General features: G+C 44.3%; 1 protein-coding gene across 1 annotated transcript in view; it reads left to right on the plus strand.

Moving 5' to 3' along the window:
* Positions 1-19,392, plus strand: part of PDS5B (PDS5 cohesin associated factor B) — a 148,244-nt gene extending 128,852 nt beyond the window's left edge. Inside the window, exons 30-34 of the mRNA XM_068267054.1 lie at positions 3,817-3,962; positions 4,553-5,098; positions 5,182-5,277; positions 11,697-11,838; positions 18,645-19,392. Of these exons, the coding sequence (XP_068123155.1) occupies positions 3,817-3,962; positions 4,553-5,098; positions 5,182-5,277; positions 11,697-11,838; positions 18,645-18,674 (960 nt within the window). The 3' untranslated portion in view covers positions 18,675-19,392. The remainder of the gene's footprint in view (positions 1-3,816; positions 3,963-4,552; positions 5,099-5,181; positions 5,278-11,696; positions 11,839-18,644) is intronic.
* Positions 19,393-20,172: the final 780 nt, after the last annotated feature.

The raw sequence follows: 20,172 nt of genomic DNA on the forward strand, positions 1-20,172 counted from the left end.
CTAGCTGTGTGCAGAGGGCGGGGCTGAAGTGCTGTCCACTTAGGTGATATGCACCCTGACATCATCCAACAAGCCAGAGAGAAGGTGGCAACAGCTGTATTGGAGATGTGAGAGGGAGTTGCTGGCACAGCTCAGTAAGGCAGACCCAAACAAAAGGGTGGGGGCAGTCCAATTCCAAATATCTTTTTTGTTGGGAGGGGGGGTGTTAAAAACTCTTCCTATTCTGCTGGTTGATAGATGCAGCAATATGACTTGTGTGACTACCATTTGTCTGCTCTGCCTTGACTGACATCTAGGGTAGAATTTCCCTGATCAGGGGCCACCTGACGAAACATCGTTGACACTAATAGACTTTCAAACAACAAGTCGTTTGATCAGTCTTTTGATCTGGTCCATTGTTCTATCAAGTCCATTGACCAGTCAAACGACATGTAAATTAGCTGTAATTAGCATTACAAACCTTGTCTGTGTGTACAAGGAGTTTGAACGACTTTTTGTTTGAATCAGAATCAGAATGACAAGTCGTTCAAATGTCTGGTTTGAACGACCATCGGGCATAAAATCAGACGTGTGTATGCACCTTCAGTTACACAGCTCTGTTTCTGTATGCACCTTTGGGCTCCTGCGTGAGCTGCTTTCAGAAGATAGATGAACTCACTGATTGTTGTAATTTTCTTGAAACAATAATATTGTAACAGAAATAACACCGCATTTGTTCACTTTCTACAGCTGGCTGCGTTCTGAGCATCAGCTGCTTGTAGGGTTCATTGGATCCTATTAAGCAGTGTGCTAGTGGAGTGCATGAGCATTTTATATTGCAGTGGAAGCAGGGTCGGTTTAAGCAACAATGGGGCCCCAGGGCAAAATAAACCTAGGGGGGCCCCCAACATATACCCCGGAACAAAAATCGGCATTAGGGGACCTTTTTTGCAGCTGGTATAGTCAGGGTGTGAAGTCCCAATTGGTCGGAGCTCCACATTCTGGCTATCCCAGCCTGCATGGGGGACAAGGGGTTAAAAAGTTTCAGGAGGGGGGACCCCACAATTTAAAATAAAAAAAAATTCCCACACTCTAAACATAAAAAATAAATAAATTGGGAAAATAGGAAAAAAAATGCCAGGGATCTTCATACAGCCATATTGCGGCTGTATAGCGATCCCTGGCCAAAGCGCTGCGGCTGCGTATGGACCCCCTGGAAACCCCGTCAGGAAATTTATTGTGCTTTCGTTTGATGCATGTAAAAGTACACTACCGTTAGGTTTGCTACTAAAACAGACATTTACCGCATTTAAAAGTATACTATTTTCCTTCGAAACTTTAAAATCGATTTTCTCAAAAACTATAAGATCTTTTTGAAAAATAGTTTTTTCCTCTTATTCCTAATGATCCCCTTAACATATCCTGCAAATTTAGGGTTTCTAGCATTTAAGCTGGATTTGCTATCAACCGTTAAAGTCGGTAGGTTTTTAAATGTGTATTTTTTTTCCTTTGAAACTTTAAAATCGATTTTCTCAAAAACTATATAAGGCCGATTTGAATAAAATGTTTTTCCTCTTGTAGCCACTGGGGGCCCCTACAACCTCTGAGGCCCTGGGGCAGCTGCCTCCTCTGCCTCTATGGTAGCGCTGGCCCTGAGTGTAAGGCAGCATATTCTGTTCAGTAGCTTTCCACTGTGCTATAAACAGTGGTATACAGGATTACTGAAATGCATCCAATAAGCAAGGACTGCACTGTTGCTTCAAGCACAAGAATAGGTCTGCCAGAAGCAGGTGGCTGTGTTTCCATTTAAAGGACTGCTATCACAGAAAATATGTTAACACTTATACTTGTAAAATATACATTTCTCTGGGCATAAAATGTACTATAAATTACTTTTTTCCCCTATGTTGCTTCCACTTATAGCAGGCAGTAAAAAGCTGACAGATTTTTTTTACTAGTTCATCTCCTTATGGGAGATTCGCACAAGTTCCTTTATCCTTTACAAATTGACTCCCTGTAAAGAGTCCATTTTGAGATGCGAGCCAGCTTCCCTACTCCTTGGCAACTCTGTTATGGCAGTTGGACTGAGCAACTGCTGTTCAGTAAGTGTTTTTGTGAATCTAAAAATACCCAAGAATCTCCCATGAGGAGATTGACTAGTCCAAAGCCTGTCATATTTTCACTACCTTCAGTAAGTGACAACAGTATAGGAAATAAAAGGAATTAATTGTGCATTTTACTCTGGGATTTAGTGGTATTTTATTTTAGTGTCCTTTTAATTTGCTTTCATTTATCTTGCATTATAAATTTTCCAGTAACAGACCAATGTTTATCATACAATTACATACATGTGAGCAACCGCATGCCATTCAGTCCCTTAAGGCCCGTGCACACGCCTGACTTCGGGTCTGTCGTCACCTCCCGCTGGGCGGATCGCTCAGAAACAGCCTCATCAGTCTGCCGACAGACTGTACACACGCTGGACTGTCGCTGGAACGCCCGCCCAGCGGGAGGTGACGACTGACCCATCGTTGCCTTTAGTACGGCGTGTGTACGGGCCTTTACTTTTGAAGGTGAAAAGTATATCCATAGCCTGCTGCTATAATCAAGCAAAATAGAGTAGCCAGGGCAGCCTCTGATCTTCTGCAGCTTGAGTAGTAAGTGCTGATGAATAGTGTAAGATAACCTAGAAAATTGTTCCTTTTCTTCACAACACCGTTTTTCCCCTTGCGTGAAGCCTTTCTGTAGGAGTCCGGAACTCTTTGTATATCCTAACCTGTGTTGCTGTGGCCCAACTCAGAAATGTGTTTACATTTTAGTGGGACAATAAACAAGGCGGGTAATGTTGAGCACACTGGGAGTTCTCTCTAAGCACATGTTTTTAGTCTGCAAGGACTATGCACGGTCACGCATGCCAGTAGCGGATTTTAATGCAGGAGGTAGATTCTACGTCCTAGAACCTACAGCAGCACTAATTAGGACGTAGAATCTACGTACTGGAATGATAAGCAGTTAAGCAAAACTGGTTTCCTGGCAAGCCTGCTGATCTTTCGCTCCAGTAGTGTTTGAATCACACATATGACCCAGGCATGTGGCTAATCTTGTGAGCCCCATTAATACCATTTGTGGTCCTTCGAACCTTGGTTAAAGACAATCTGTAACTTTAAAAAGGGGGCCTGGGAGGTACTTGCCTTGGAAGGGGGAAGCCTCTGGTCTGGAACCTATCGAGGCTTAAATCCCCCCTCCCCCCCCCCCCCCCCCCGCGATCTGCTCCGTCCCACGGTGGTCTCGCTTTAGCGCTCCAAACAGCAGCATGTAAATATTTACCTTCTTCATCTCCAGCGCAGTAGCAGCTCTCGCCTCGGAATCGGGCGGAAATAGCCGATCCCAGTTGAGACCGCTCTACTGCGCAGACTACTTCCATCTGCACAGTAGGGCGGACATGACTGGGATTGGCTATCGCCTGATCCCGAGCTGAGAGCCGCTACTGTGCCTGCGCTGGAGATGAAGGTAAATATTGCAGGCACTACTGCGCTTGCACCACAGCCTGACAAATTGTCGGCCGTGGCTTGCGAGGGGCACAGCGAGACCACCGTGGGATGGAGGAGGAACGAGGAAACCTCGTTAGGATCCAGAGGCTTTCCCCTCCCGAGGTAAGTACCCCCCAGGAGCATTTTTAAAGTTAGTCTCTTTAAAGCCTTATATATTTTTATAATTCTTATAATAGTTTCATCTATTCTTATTTTTTTTTCCCCCCCAGTTCTTATTCTTGGTATATTTTTAACATTGTTCCACCACCATCATAAAAACCCTTTCTTTGTTTATTTTTTTTCTTAGCCTAAATCTACGAATGTCTTGGGAGCTGTAAACAAGCCTCTGTCAACAGCAGGAAAACAGACGCAATCTAAATCTTCTAGAATGGAAACTTTAAGCAATGCTAGCTCCGGCTCCAACCCAGGCTCTCCAGGGAGGCTAAAGGGAAGGTATGACATTATAATACATCTGAATATTCTGCTGAAACAATGAGCTAAAAATCTGTCAAATATAAAAGCATTTGCCTGTATCAGGTAAGGAAAGCAATAACAAATTGGTGTATAGGCTAGGAAACGTCTCTCGCCTACCATCCCCTAACACTAGGCTGGTGCACCTCAAACAGAATGCTGCAACTCTAGTGCTTTGAGTCCGCGATATAAATGTTATTTGTCTTGTCTAATGCTGTGCTGGTATGTGGGGCAGATCTTTTTGGGAAATCTTCTTTTTGGACATTGCTTTGGAGGAAAATATTACATTGTAAATAAATTAATGGCTTACAGAGCAAGACAATAGACTTAATTGTTCTGTTTGTACAGTTATTAGAAGTGAGGCACAAGTGAGACCGTTTATAATTTATTGCTGTGGTCCGCAGAGACTTGGGGATCATTCACTCTTATGTATCTTGTCCATCTGTGGGGCTAGTATGTGTCAGTAACTGCAGTAGTGCGTATTCATACTCAAGTATATGAGCTTAGCTTCAGGTGCTGTATTACTGGATGTGAGACTGACTGTATTTGTTTTCTGTATTCTCGGTGGGAAGACTTGACAGCACGGAAATGGATCAGAGTGAGAATGAAGATTATTCTATGATGTCCTCTCCTCTGTCTGGGAAGAAAGGAGATAAGAGAGATGATTCGGACAATGACAAACCATCAAGGCGTAAAAAACAATCTCTCTTAGATCAAGAGGATAGTTTAAGCATGGACGAACTTTCTAAATCTGTCCCGGAACCCAAAACCAGGGGTGGCCAGCGTGGAAGAAAGAGGGCGGCGGCCAACTCTGAATCAGATGATCAACAGTGGCCGGACAAGAGGTTAAAAGAAGACTTGGAGTTTGAAGATGAACAAAACAGCCCACCAAAAAAAGCAAGAAGAGGGAGACCGCCGAAAGCCACCAAGGCAAATGCTGCAAAGGAAGAACCAGCGCCCAAGACTCCTAAAAGGGGCAGGAAGAGGGCTGCTGCGGTGGAGAATCCCCCAGAGGAGGAAGAGGAGTCTCTCGATATGAATGATGAGCAGGACTCTGAAAATGTGGAACAGAAGAAAAAAGGCCGCGGAGGAAGAACGCCCCGAAAGACTCCACAGAAGTAAGATGATTTTTTTTTTTTTTGTTTATACTCAGTGATTTTCATTTATAAGGTAAAACATTAAACTGGCTTATCATCCCCAGGTCTGACCAGTCTGATTCTGTTTTGGAGTCTCCTCAAGCAACACCGAAAAGAAGAGGGAGACCACCCAAATCAGCCCCTGTACCGGAAAAGAAAAGGTAAAGCCAGATCTAGAGTAAATCTCACAAGTCAGTTAAAGGAATACAGAGGAGAAAATGAACTGAGATAAACAATTGTATCTATCCTTCCTCTCCTAAAAAATCTTTAAAAAAAAATTCCCAGTTTTTTATTTTATGTTTAAATCTACTTTTTTTAAAGGTATTATCAGGGAAAATCTTGAAAATGAGATTTACTCACCTGGGGCTTTCTCCAGCCCCTTGCAGCCGACTGTCCCACGCCCGACCACTCCTCTCTGCGCCACCGCACCGGTCTCCGTGCACGGTGCGGAGGCCGACCCCAAGGTCGTCCTCACTGCGCTAACCGCCGCTGTCAGACCGGGACGGCGGCGCGGATCGGTCAACGTGGGACAGTCGGCTGCAAAGGGCTGGAGAAAGCCCCAGGTGAGTAAAGCTCATTTTCAAGATAACTCCTTTAAGTTTTTACTGTTTCATTATCATTTCTCAATGACCCATTCATTGAAGAATGTCAGAGCTAAAATCTATGAACTATTGACCCCTTTTATCTCTTTCCTGTTCTCAGAAGTTATTTTCTGCCTAAAAAGTTTTATGGCTGTATTTCCTTATTAGTGAGGGTTACTCTATAGTCTGACCAGGTCCCGACTGGTCTGAGCTCCTTTGTATACCTGATATACTCACTTGTATTGATGTTTAACTCTTAGGCAGAGAATTAATAAAAGGAACACAGCATAGTAATTTGTCTTTAGTTCTGTACATATTATTATTTAGTATTTATATAGCGCCAACATCTTCCGCAGCGCTGTACAGAGTATGTTGTCTTAGAAGGGCTGTCTTCTGTCCCTTAGAAGGGCTCAAAATCGAATCCCTACCATACTCTTATGTCTATGTATGTATCGTGTAGTGTATGTATCATAATCTAGGGCCAATGTAGGGGAAAGCCAATTAACTTATCTGTATGTTTTGGCATGTGGGAGGAAACCGGAGTATCCAGGTAGACCTGGGGAGAACATACAAACTCCTTGCAGTGGTTGCAAGGCAAGAGTGCTAACCACTATGCCATCGTGCTGCCCATCATGTCACATGTCACCTCCGTATTATTAGTGTTGGGAAGCAAAGGCTGGGGCACCGTAGAAATCATGTTGACATTAGTGGTACATCAGCTTTGATGATCTTTGTATAAAGCCTACCCTCCTGTTTTTTTTTTTTGTTTTGTTTTTTTTTGTTTTTTACTGAAAAAAAAATCTGCAGTGCTTCTAATTTCAGTTTGACATAAGATTCCATATAAGATGCCAAGATGACATAAGGTACTATTGATGCTAGCCAATTAGAAACACAGGACACTAGTACTGAAGACATTCAATTGAGGAAACTGATGCCAGAAACCGTGTACCTAATACTGCTCTAGTTACTATAGGATAACCTTTTAAAAATACCATCTGTTGTTAAAAAGCATAGGTGCATTGTTTATTAGTAGGAGGACTTTTCGGTCTCTTTTTTTTTTTTTATCCCCCTATACATTCCTAGTGGTTTGGGTCACCCCGAGCTGCTTGGTTACTCTGTTGACGTTTGTAGCAATCCAGAAAACTTTGGCCAGACTAAACAGACTTTAGTGGGCATTCTCTGCCTTCTTGTTAACTTGGGGTCGGATTGCACCTCACTTGAAAAATAAGTAATAGCTTCAGATTAATGCAGCACATTTCAAACTGTGTACTTTTTGTAAATGAATTAAAATGCTCAGCTGCGCCACACTGACTGTAACAGATTTTGTCAAGCGTGTCGGAGCTCAGTTAAGGCAGATGTGGAATACAAGCAACATTAGTTCTTGAAATGAGAAAGAAGGGTTTTAGATATGTAGTTATAAACAAATAATTTTTCACCAGCAGATGGCACTGTGAACATAACCTATTCTGCTGCTTCTGGTAAATGCTGTAAGCCAGGGGTGCTAAAATTTTCTTTGATCAGGCCTCATTCCCATAAAATGCAGCCAGCAGCAAAAATCTCCCTCCCTCTGCAGAAAATGCGTACCGGGAGAGATTGGGCGATACAAAAATACATGCAGAGCACGTACAAGAGAAGAACTTGCCCCGTCACACTTTGCAGCGGCAAACTCCATGGTGACGGTGGCATCATGTGACACGCTGGTACGTACCAGCAGTAGGTCACATAAAACAGCCATTGCCATGTAGATTGCCGCTAGAGAGTAAGATAGGATTAGTTCTTCCCTTGTGTGTTGCACATATTTTTGAACGGGACGGCTTCATAGTGGCTGTGGGCTGTATGCGGGCTGCAGTTTGCCCAGCCCTGCTGTAAGCTTTAAAGAGACACTGAAGCGAGAGAAAAAAATTAGGATGATTTGTATGTGTAGTACAGCTAAGAAATAAAGCATTAGGAGCAGAGACATAAGTCTAATATTATTTCCAGTACAGGAAGTGTTAAACTCCAGTTATCTATGCAAAAGAGCCATTGAGCTCCACCACATACTTTCAAAGTGGCAGAGAGCTCTGTCTTCTGAAGCTTGTTATCTCAACTGTCAGTCACTGTATCTTCTTTTTCTCTGCAGAGAATTGTTCAAAAGTTCACTGGCCTGCTCTGTAAAATCATTTAGAATGCTGAGTAGTGTGTAAACTGCAAATATTAGTGAATGATGTAATGTTATAAAAAAAAGTATATATAACTGAAAATAAAAATGAGAATATTTCTTTGCTACTAATGTTCTATTAATTATCCGTACTACACAACCAATTCATTATATCATAATTTATTTATTTATTTTCGCTTCAGTGTCTCTTTAAATGTAACCTGAGGTGAGAGACATATGGAGCAGTGTTGCCAACCGCCCGTAAATTTACGGGCAGCCCGTAAATTTTCATACAAAATGAGCTGCCCGTGAATTCCGTAAGGAATTCAGCAGCGTCCGTAAGGGCGGCCAGTCGGCCGCCTGCCCTGTTGCAGGAGGACAGCAGCGCAGTGGAGGAAGAGCTGTGGGCAGCGGTGGAGAAGGGGGGCAATCTCCCCCCCCCCCCCCCCCCCCTTCTCTCACCTTCGTGCTCTCCCTCCCTCGCTCACTGTCCCCCCCCTGATCTAAGTGCAGAGTGGCGTTTGGCAGGGGGCGGGACTTGCCTTCCGTCTCGCTCCTGCACCGGAAGTTCTGCTGCTCTGGTCTGGACCAGACCAGTGTAGCGGCAAATCATCCCGCGACGAGAGGCATGTAAGTTCCGCTCGCTGCCGCCTGCCAGCCACTCAGCACTTAGATCAGGAGGGGACAGTCAGCGAGGGAGGGAGAGCACTAAGGTGAGAGAAGGGGGGTATATTGCCCCCCTTCTCCACCGCTGAAGCCACAGCTCTCCCTCCACTGCGCTGCTGTCCTCCTGCTAGGGGGGGGGTCACCTGGCTACCTATTGTAGGCACATATACCTCTGGATACGTATACTGGGCACATATAACCCTGGCTACATATACTGGGCACATATAACCATGACTACATATACTGGGACATATACCCCTGGCTACATATACTGGGCACATATACCCTGGCTACATATACTGGGCACATATACCCCTGGCTACATATACTGGGCACATATAACCCTGACTACATTTACTGGGACATATACCTGTGGCTACATATACTGGGCACATATACCCCCTGGCTACCTATTGTGGGCACATATACCCCCTGGCTACCTATTGTGGGCACATATACATCTGGCTACATATACTGGGCACATATAACCCTGACTACATATACTGGGACATATACCTCTGGCTACATATACTGGGCACATATACCCCTGCCTACATATACTGGGGACATATACCTCTGGCTACATATACTGCGCACATATATCCCTGGCTACATATACTGAGGATGCTGGCTGTTTGCCATTATGTGCATTTACTGGTGAAAATCTGTCTCTTATTATGTGCATTTACTGGTGAAAAGCTGTCTCTTATTATGTGCATTTACTGGTGAAAAGCTGTCTCTTATGTGCATTTACTGGTGAAAAGCTGTCTCTCATTACGTGCATTTACTGGTGAAAAGCTGTGTCATTACGTGCATATACTGGTGAAAAGCTGTCTGTCATTACGTGCATTTACTGGTGAAACGCTGTCTCTCATAATGTGCATTTACTTGGCATGCCCACTTTCGTCGCGGCGTGCTATGCGCGCCGCAAATTTCCTCGAACATGTTGCCCCCTACCCATTTGACTGCCCCCTCGTATGTGCCAGTCTAGAACCGGCCCTGTACCCCTGCCTACATATACTGGGCACATATACCCCTGGCTACCTTTTCTGGGGACATCTATACCCCTGGCCACCTGTTCTGGGGACACCTATAGACCTGGGGCTACCTATTTTTGGGGAGCCACTTCTGTCAGATTAAATGTATTTTGGGGAACTGCTGCCAGATTATGTGTATGTTGGGGGAATCGCTGCTGCCAGATTACATCTATTTTTTGGGAACCACTGCCATATGGTCTGTATTTTGGAAGAACCTCTGCCAGATTACGTGGATTTTTGGTGAAATTCTGTAAGATTACATGTATTTTGGGGGAAGGTGGGAAAACACTATGGCAGAGCTCAAACTTCCCTGGCAGACCTTTTACAGCAATACTAAAATCATGTATATTTGGCCCCACCCATGACCACGCCCACATTCTGTTGCGTGACCACGCCCATTTTTCACCGATTTTGTCAGTAAAAAAAAAATCTTTTGTCAGTAAATTTTTAGGTATTTGTCAGTAAAAAATAACGTGAAAGGTTGGCAACACTGATATGGAGGCTGCCGTATTTATTTCAAACAATACCAGTTGCCTGGCAATCCTGTTGATCTCTTTGGCTGCAGTAGTGTCTGAATCATACACCAGAAACAAGCACACACATTTGTTCAGGTTCTATGGCTAAAAGTATTAGAGGCAGAGTATCAGCACGATGGCTAGGCAATGTGCTTTCCATGTCCCTCTTGTTACAGTTGTCTTAAAGTGTACCTAAAGGGAAAAAATTGCACTAAATGGCTACTTGCCTCGGTAGAGAGAAGCCTCCAGAGAATCCAAAGGCTTCACCCGTCCTTATCCACCTTGCTTGTTGATGGAGCTCAGCCACACCGTGCAGGTGCAGGAAGGCTCGCACCTGTGGAGTAGCAGGGAGCCAAACAAGCTCTGCTTTATCTGCTACTGCACAGGCGCGAACCCTCCTGCATAGTGTGGCTGCACTGGTTCGCATAATGGAGCATTGCTGTGAACTGTGAGAGTCCCAGCGTGGGAGGAGAATGTGGGAAGTCTCTGGGGGTCCAGAACACCTCCCTCTACCAAGGAACGTATCTCAATTTTAAACACTACTGCCCGCTATTTTATTGCCAAGTCTCTTGCCCAAATGTACACCTATAGCCAAATTTTTATTGAGCGCCCAGGGGATTTGAAAGAGAGGTCAAAGGGACCCCGAGATGAGGGATTTGGAGGCTGACCTGTTTATTTCCTTTTAAATAATCCACATTGCCTGGCTGTCCTGCTGATCCTCTGCCTCTAATATTTTAAGCCATAGACCCTGAACAAGCATACAGATCAGATGTCTGACAAATGTGACAAGGTTGGCTGCATGCTGATTTAAGGTGTGCGATTTAGACCCTACTGATCAGAAAGATCAGCAACACTGCCAGGCAACTGGCATTGCTTAACGGGAAATAAATATGGCAGCTTCCATGGGTCTCACACCTCTGTTCCTTTTGATGTTAGTTATCCACCTAGGGTTAGCGGTGGGTAGGGTTAATGTTGTCCACCCATCAGGGGAGTTTGTGTTTTGCACCACCTGGGGATGGGGAATGGTTATTGTTAGGCATCTACATCTTTCCTCCCTCCCTGCAGAGTTGTGAGCGGGCAATTAGCGGGGGTTAATTCACCTACATAGCGCTTCCTGTCGTGCGTCTCCATAGTAACAGACCGTCACATGACAAGCATCACATTACACGCCAGCGTTGCACTCTGGCTGCCAGAGTGTGGTATACTGGCATGTCATGTGATGCGTGTCATGTGAAGGCCTGTTTACTATAGAGACGTGAAGTAGGCTATGTAGCGCTATGTAGGTGAGTTAAACCCCCGCTAATCTCCCGATTGCGATTCTGTAGGGAGGGAGGGGAAGAGAGAGGGAGGCTAGGAATGCGGCCCGGGCCTGCGTTAGGACATACTGTAGCATTTACTATAGTGGAGAAAAGGTTATCGGTAAAATTAGATATTCTATTACTGTTATATTGCCCCATTTTTACTAGCGGTGCTATTTGTATGCCTCTAAAGAGCATATAAACCATCCCATATCTTTTGTGGTCCGCGCTGATGTAATATAGTAGTGATTTGGGGCCATGGCTTAAATACAGTTTATCCGCATTGTGCATGAGGCAGGGCAACAGAGTAAAGAACCCTTTCATAGTGTTTTTCTTCTCCTAACAGTGCACGGCGGCCCAAAAAGGCAGCAGTCAGAGAAGTGGAATCTGATGATGATATGGAAGTAGCGCAACACAGTCCGGCTCTTAGTGACACCATGTCCAGAGAAGAGGAGGAGGCAGAGGAGGAAGAAATTATTCCTACACCAGTAAGTGCTTCCTTATGGAAAGCTTTTCCCTTTGGCTGCTGAAAATGTTTAAAGCACAATTAGAAATAACTTTATTCACAACAGTTACAGAAAACTCAAAATCATATAATCAAATGTAACTTTTATGAAGCCTATACTATCGGGCACCTGGGATTGATATCAGGGCTGTGGAGTCGGTCCAAAAATCCACCGACTCCGACTCCTCAGTTTAGGATTCCACCGACTCCACGACTCCGACTCCTCTAATTTGCATATTACAATTTTGTTGATTAAAAGTATGTAACATGAAATTCGTCTCTTAACTGCCAGCGCTTAGGAATTTTACAAGACAACTGAAGTGAGAAGGATATGTAGACTACTATATTTATTCCCTTTAGACTAAAACTAGTCCTTGGTAAGAGTACTTGTAAAAGGTACAACCGGAACAAAGAACATCTATCAAGTGTGGGTGCATGTAAGAATGATGTGCAGGTACTCTGCAGGGGAATGAGGAGATTGTAAACAGACAACACCTCTGTGTTCAATGTGCACAGCATTCTCAGTGGATTCCCTGCAGCTCTGTGGGGAGTGCATATGTAGAGTATAGTACTACTGTGTAACAAAGTAAACCTGAGACAGATGAAATTAAAGTTTTATACATACCTGGGGCTTCCTCCAGCCGCCTTCAGGATAATCAGTCCCTCGTTGTCGTCCTCCACCACCTGGATCTTCTGCTATGAGTCCAGGTACTTGAGTCAGTCAAGCGTAGTGCGCATGAACACACTCCGCCGTGAGCGTACTACACCTGTGCAGCACTATTGCGCAGGTGCAGAATGTTCCTGGCTGTGGGAGCGGCATGCGGCCGGACAGCGCTGACTGGCTGAATTACCAGGACTCATAGCAGAAGATCCGGGTGGTGGAGGACAGTGAGGGACTGATTAGCCTGAAGGGGGCTGGAGGAAGCCCCAGGTATGTATAAAACTTTACTTTTCATCCGTCTGTTACCCTTTAATTTGTAGTCACCAAACCAAATTTTAATAACATATCAAATTATTTTATTTCATCAGCAAAGGGAGTGCATACATTTGCATAAATCAGCATCAATGCAGAATTATTTCCATCTCGTTGACCATCTCTATTAGTCACATAGCTACACATCAGGCTTTATTCTTACAGCATAGATGTTATTTAGTATATATAAGAGATTCCTGTGTACACATCATATATACAGTCACAATCAGATATGTATATCTGACCTTAAAAATAAGGGGACTGCTTTATTGAAGCAGCACAAGTAACTAATTTTGATTGGTTTATTTCATTTTTGTGGACTAAGCACAGCTATTACTGTATATATACTGTATATATACATTATTTTTAATGACTATTATCTGAGAAATAGAACATTTTATCATATTTTCTATTTTAATTACAGTTACAAATTCATTAGGAGTCGGAGTCGGTGCATTTTTTTCCGACTCCGACTCCAGGCACCCAAAATTGCCCGACTCCACGACTCCGACTCCGACTCCACAGCCCTGATTGATATACTGTAGCCTTTAAAGGGAAGGTCCAAGCAAAAAAAAAAATGAGTTTCACTTACCTGGGGCTTCTACCAGCCCCATGTAGCCATCCTGTGCCCTCGTAGTCACTCACTGCTGCTCCAGTCCCCCGCTGGCAGCTTTCTGACCTCAGAGGTCAGGGCCACATTGCATACATTTTTACGCATTCCAGCTAGTGCAGGAACAAAAATGTACGCGTTGCACCACTAACGCACCACTAACGCGTAAAAATGTATGTGTTAATGTTTCTGCACTAGCGGGAATGTGTAAAAATGTACGCAATTCGGCCCTGACCTCCGAGGTCAGAAAGCTGCCAGCGGGGGACTGGAGCAGCAGTGAGTGACTACGAGGGCACAGGATGGCTGCATGGGGCTGGTAGAAGCCCCAGGTAAGTAAAACTCATTTTTTTTTTTTGCTTGGACCTTCCCTTTAACCTCCCTGGCGGTATTCACGCTCACATGCAAATTTCCACGTGCTTTGGGTACCTGTATGCGACAATTTGCACGTAAATGTAAATTTTAATGTGAAAAACCTAATTTTTTCCCCAAACACCCTTTAGCGAATTGACCCCACTGTGGATGAACAACATTCCAGGCAGAGGATGAAAGGACTACTGTAGGGGGGTAGGGGAAAAAGAGTTAAACTTACCTGGGGCTGACGCCCCCCCGCGCGTGTTCTGCACCCGCGCAGTCACCCACCGATGCACCGGTCCCCGCCTCCGGTTCACTTCTGGAATCTCCAACTTTTAAAGTCGGAAAAGCACTGCGCCGTGTATTGCGCCCGTACCGGGCCTGCGCAATACACTTCTGGTGACATCAGCAGGAGCGAGGGGATGGCTGCGCAGGTGGGGGGGGGGGATATAACAAATGCCCCACGATTCTCCTTATATCCTCAGCTATAAGTCAAAACTTAGTTTTTGGGGGTTTTTTTGTTTTTTGTGTGTGTGTAAATTTTGACTTACGGCCTGGGGGTTGAGGTTCCCTCTCTATCCCCCATGCAGAGCAGCCGCAACAGAGGGCGCAGTATTCTTACAACACACCCTACTGTAACTAGAGCAGCCTGCAGCAAATCCTCTCTTCACTCACACCAGTAAGCATGCACTAACATCCAACCAGCTCCTGATGCATGCTGCGTGACATCGGGAGCCTATGACGGGTCGCTAATGTAGACCCAGAGGTGGAACCGGTAGTAATTTTTTCACTGCAGTTCGCTTTTGAAAGAGAGTTGGACACCATTGGGGGAAATAAACAGAGTAAGATATTAGCTGTACTAAGGACATTGCTGTAAATGAATCATCTTTGAAATGGTAAAAAAAAGCAGTGTTTGTAAAACAAATTCAAAAATTTGATTCCTCATGAAACAATATAACCTCAATAACTCCAGCTTCTTCCCTGCCTGATCAGCCTCGATCCATGATTCCTAACAGGCTATAGCTAGGCACTTTAAAGGGAACCTACACTGAGGATATGGATTTTTCATTTTAAAACAATACCAGTTGCCTGACTCTCCTGCGGATCCTGTGTCTCTAATACTTTTAGACACTGCCCCTGAACAAGCATGCAGATCAGGTGCTCTGACTGAAGTCAGACTGGATTAACTGCATGCTTGTTTCAGGTGTAATTCAGCCACTACTGCAGCCAAAGAGATCAGCAGGGCTGCTAGGCAACTAGTATTGTTTTAAAAGGAAAAATCCATATCCCTCTCCGTAAAGGTAGCCATACACTGGTCGATTTGCCATTAGATCGACCAGCTGACAGATCCCTATCTGATCAGAGAGGGATCGTATGGCTGCCCTTACAGCAAACAGATTGTGATCGGTTTCAGGCTGAAATCGATTCACAATCTGTGGAGCTGCCGCTGCCCTCCCCCCTCCCCCCCCCCCCCCCCCCCCCACGCGCATACATTACCTGACGCTGGCTCCCGGGCATCTTCCATCTTCTCCGCGCTGCACCCGCTCCATCCCGGCGCTTCCTGTGTCACTCTGTGACCAGGAAGTTCAAATAGAGCGCCCTCTATTTGAACTTCCTGGTCACTGCAGTGACAGGAAGCGCCGGGATGGAGCGGGTGCAGCGCGGAGAAGATGCGGAGAAGACGCCCGGGAGCCAGCGTCAGGTAATGTATACCTGATCGGATCGGCCGCCGCTAGCGACGCGCTCCCTACCCGCGGGCGATCGAGGGTAATTTCCCGCACGGCGCGATCGACGGACCGATCCGATTTCGGGAGGAAATTGGATCGGCGGGTGCGTTTAGCGCGATCGATTGGCAGCAGATTCGATCCCAGGATCGAATCTGCTGTTGAAACGGCCGCGAATCGGGCCAGTGTATGGCCACCTTTAAGGTTCCCTTTAAATTTGTATTGCCATACGTTTTGGAATGATCACTGTTCAGATGCTCCGATTTCAATGGGTGGAGGGAGAAGAATACTGGTCACACTAATTATCCGTTATCAGTGATTATGAATTTGCAATTGGAGTCTACAAGGGGTTATTGGCTGTAATTGGGGACCAGAAGGAGTTAATGGCTGCAATACTTTATGCAGTGTAGCTGGTAACCCCCCCTAGTCCTCCAGCTCAGCCAGTAACCCCACAACAGGTACAGTATAGCAGTTATGCTGTATTGGAATATATCAAGAGAATGCACAACTAATTTTGGGCAGAGCCCTTCCTCCGGTACCAAAGCTGGTTATAGCAGGGGGTGGTGTCTCTGTACAGACTAGAGCACGGGTGAAACTTGGATGGTTCCTAGTTAAAAAGACCAGAGCTGGATTAATTACTGAATTTTTATTTTTTATTTTTTCAAACTCAGCGTACAATTGATGTTGTACTGTACCCAACGCTATCACTCTGCTTCACTGAAGCTCTCTTGTGTTGGGTTCGTTTTGCATCATCGTTTGTTTGATTTTTAATTGCTTAATATAGTCATATCCAAAAAAGAAAAAAAAAGATAAGATAAAGTACATCAGGGTTCAGTCTTAATACAGAAACTAAACAAAAACAGAGAAAAGAAAGAACCCGAATCTAAAATATACAATGTGTACGCCAAGTTCAATCATCCTACTTGTCTCTCATGCACTCCTCATTCATTCCCATCCATCCTTCTCTCCTCAAGCTTACCACCCATACCCTCCATTCATTTCCTTGCACCCGTCTTCTCCTCAAAAAGAAAAATTCACCACCAACTCGTCACCCCCCCTTTGTTTGGTTTCACACCCCGTCCTCTATCTTTACACCCTGCCGCAACCCTGCATTCCCTCACTTTCCCTGTCCTATACAATTATTGCTTCTCTTCCCAATCAAATAACTTACTTTAGTTTCTCTTTATATTTCTCTATTGCTGATTCCCATATCTCACCGGGTATCTGGAACTTATTTTCCAGGCCCCACTCTGCTGTTCCCTCCTCGCCCAACTCCATCCGCAATAAGTGTGATATTTGCCTTAACCACTCTTTTATAGAGTGTTTGTTTGAGGTTTTCCAATCTCTCACTATAATTATTTTTGCCGCCAGAGAGAGCATATAGAGTAGAAGTGCAGTATTTTTATTTCCACCTGTTTGACAATACCCGAGAATTGCCACCATGGTATCTATACGGGCACCCGGGGCTATGTAATCTTGAATGAATTGTTCAATTTCTTTCCAAAAAAGTTGTAATATTGGACACTGCCATAACATATGTACTAAGTTCCCCACCCCAACCCCACATCTCCAACATTGTTTGTTGTCTTTAAAGGGACTCCGAGCAGTGCAGAAACTATGGAAAGATGCATATCATTTTAAAGCTCTCTTTCTCCTCTTTCCAATGATATATAAACCACCACCTACGTCTTTTAGTTTTCGCTATTTTCGCGATTGAAATTGCCACGACCGCGATTTCGATCGCGAAAATAGAGAAAACTAAAAGGTGTAGGGCAACGATTTAGGTGTCCTCAGAAAGAGGAGAAAGAGAGCTTTAAAATGATATCCATCAAGCCATAGTTATATTGTATTACACAGGGCGACACTTTCCCCAGTGTCAGCAGCTCCATTCTGCTGAATGCAGCTGCTGACTTTGACAAAAAGTCGCCCTGTGTAATACAATATAACTATGGCTTGATGGATATCATTTTAAAGCTCTCTTTCTCCTCTTTCTGACGACACCTACATCGTTGCCCTACGCCTTTTAGTTTTCTCTATTTTCGCGATCGAATTCGCGGCCGCGGCAATTTCAATCGCGAAAATAGCGAAAACTAAAAGGCGTAGGGTGGCGGTTTATATATCATTGGAAAGAGGAGAAAGAGAGCTTTAAAATGATGTGCATCTTTCCATAGTTTCTGCACTGCTCGGAGTCCCTTTAAGATTCATCTGGTACAGTTTTTCGGGGGTGAGATACCACCTTGAGGCTATCTTAAATTGTAATAATTGAATACTAGTGTTTCTGGGTACCCAGATGTTTGCTATAATATCCTCCCATGTAGATTCTTCTATTATCTCACCAGATTCTTTTCCCCATTTTTCTCTATATATAGGTTTATAATCTGATCATTCCCTCTTGTCCCCAGGTGGTCGTACAGCCAGGACAGCAAATTCTCAGGAACATCCTTCTTTTTAAAATGTTCCTCTAGTTTATTTAGGGTGCATCTTATTGATCCCTCCTTTTTTCTCAATCCCGCCAGATAACTTTGCAACTGTAATCCCCCCAAAACAGTCCCAGGAGCTATATCCTGTATCGTGTCTATTACCCTTAAGTCCTCATCTAGTTTGTTCTTTTTTAACCAGACCCGTTCCTTTGCAGGGATAAAATCTGAATTATTCAAGATTAGCCTTAATGGGGATGTACCTGAGCCCTGTTTTTTCATATAGTCTAGAATCACTTTTAAGGTAGGGATAATAAAGGGGTGATCCGACCTCATTGCCTTTTCAATTCTTTTTTTTATCCCAGGACAGAGCCCCTTGCATGTCCACACTTCCATATTCCATCCTAACCCAAATTTTATTTGGGGAGCCTTGCCTCCACTCTAACATTCTCCCTAACAGGATAGCTTGATAGTACCTTGATAGGTCAGGTTAATTACTGAATTCTATAGCCAGTAACCCTTCTTGAACCTAAAGTATAGCCAGTAACCCTCCTGGTCGCCACTTGCAGCCATTTACTTTCTGGGGTCAGATTTTGAGGTAGAGTTTTACATGCGGTCGGCTTGTATTCAAGGTTGTTTGGCATACAAGAGGAACTTTATTTTTATTTTTTGCATTTTCAATCAAGGAATGACACAATTGTGCTTTCTTCTCAGCCACGTCGTAGAGGAGGAAGAAAACGATGAGGTGAATGAACGCCGTTTTGGAGGAGTTAAACAAGAAGACTGTATGTGGAGGCTGGACTTGGGGCTGTATATATACCGATAGGGGTCATGCACTGACAACAAGATTGCCTGATTTTACACCCTTGACAATGCAGCCACAGCTGTCTATCATAACTGTGGGTAATTGTGTGGTTTGTAACATGCACCAGACATGTCCACCTAAACCTGTAAATAGCTCATTTTTTTATGTCTCAAAAATGCTTCTATTACTTTCATTTTGCTGCAGCTTTAAACTGACATTCATGGATGCCCATCAGATTTTCCAAGACGACAAAGTGAAGCAATATTTGCCATTGTGTATTGTAATTCTGTTAACCTTTTAATGTGAAAAGGGAGAGTTTTCACGCTGTCATGTTTGTGTTTGTCATGGTCCTCCTGTCAGTCCTCTGGTGTTCTTACTTCTGTGTTTGTTCTGATTTGCGCGTTCTTGGCCCTCATGGTGCATCCCTTGGCTGTATAATTCCTATGTGTGCCCCGCCCTTCTCCTCACAGGAAGCTGGATGACCGCAGACTATAACATAACTGTCAGAATGCTGCCATTCTCCAACTCAGTATTGTCGCCAGGCCTGCATGGCTGGCTGTCTTGTGGCATTGCAAATTCTAAGAAAGATGACTTCTATTCTAATTTTTGAAGTGTTTGCGCTGTGAAAATAATGTATTAAAGACGCTACCTATTTTACCTCCTTATTTTTTTGTTTTCACTAATTCTACATTCTCCATTTTTTTTTTTAATTTTTTTTTGCCCTTGTGGTCTTTCTCAGTCTGTGCAAGCGAAAAGACAGTTCACAAAAATGCAGATTGCTTTTATCATTAATGAGCTTCTGAGGCTGGTGTTTTGTGCACAGATACCCAGCATTCCAGTTTACAAGGAAAACTGCATTCTCCCAAATATTGCTTTGCAATTAAGGTGCATACACACCTCTGACTAATGTCGCCCATTGGGGATTGGGACCCGGTCCTCTTGGGCAACAACTCTGGCCCAGGCGGTACAGACGCGAAGCCAGTTGAATAGCCAGCTAAGCGTCCTGTTGCTATGCGGGGGCAGAGGGACGACACCGCATGATGTCACATGGGGCAGTGGCGTGCACAATGTAACCGGCTGCCACTCGGCCAAGTTGATCATCTTGGCAGATCACTTGTGGGTCAGTAGCTACTGTACATATGACTGATTATCAGCTGAGGCTGTCATTAGGTGCCGCCTCAGCTGACTTTAATCAAGCGTATGTATGGAGCTTTAAAGGACCACTGTCGTTAAAAATGTAAAATACATGTAATAACAATTAGTACACTTCTTCCAGAGCAAAATGAGACATAAATTACTTTTCTCCTATGTTGCTGCCACTTACAGTAGGTGGTAGAAATGAACTGACAGGTTTTGGACTAGTCCATCTCTTTATGGGGATTCTCACTATGGCCTTTATTCTTTATAAAGACTTTACCTGAAAAGTATTTATACAAA

The sequence above is a fragment of the Hyperolius riggenbachi genome, chromosome 2 (genome assembly GCF_040937935.1).
Source record: "Hyperolius riggenbachi isolate aHypRig1 chromosome 2, aHypRig1.pri, whole genome shotgun sequence".
In the NCBI taxonomy this organism is placed as follows: domain Eukaryota; kingdom Metazoa; phylum Chordata; class Amphibia; order Anura; family Hyperoliidae; genus Hyperolius; species Hyperolius riggenbachi.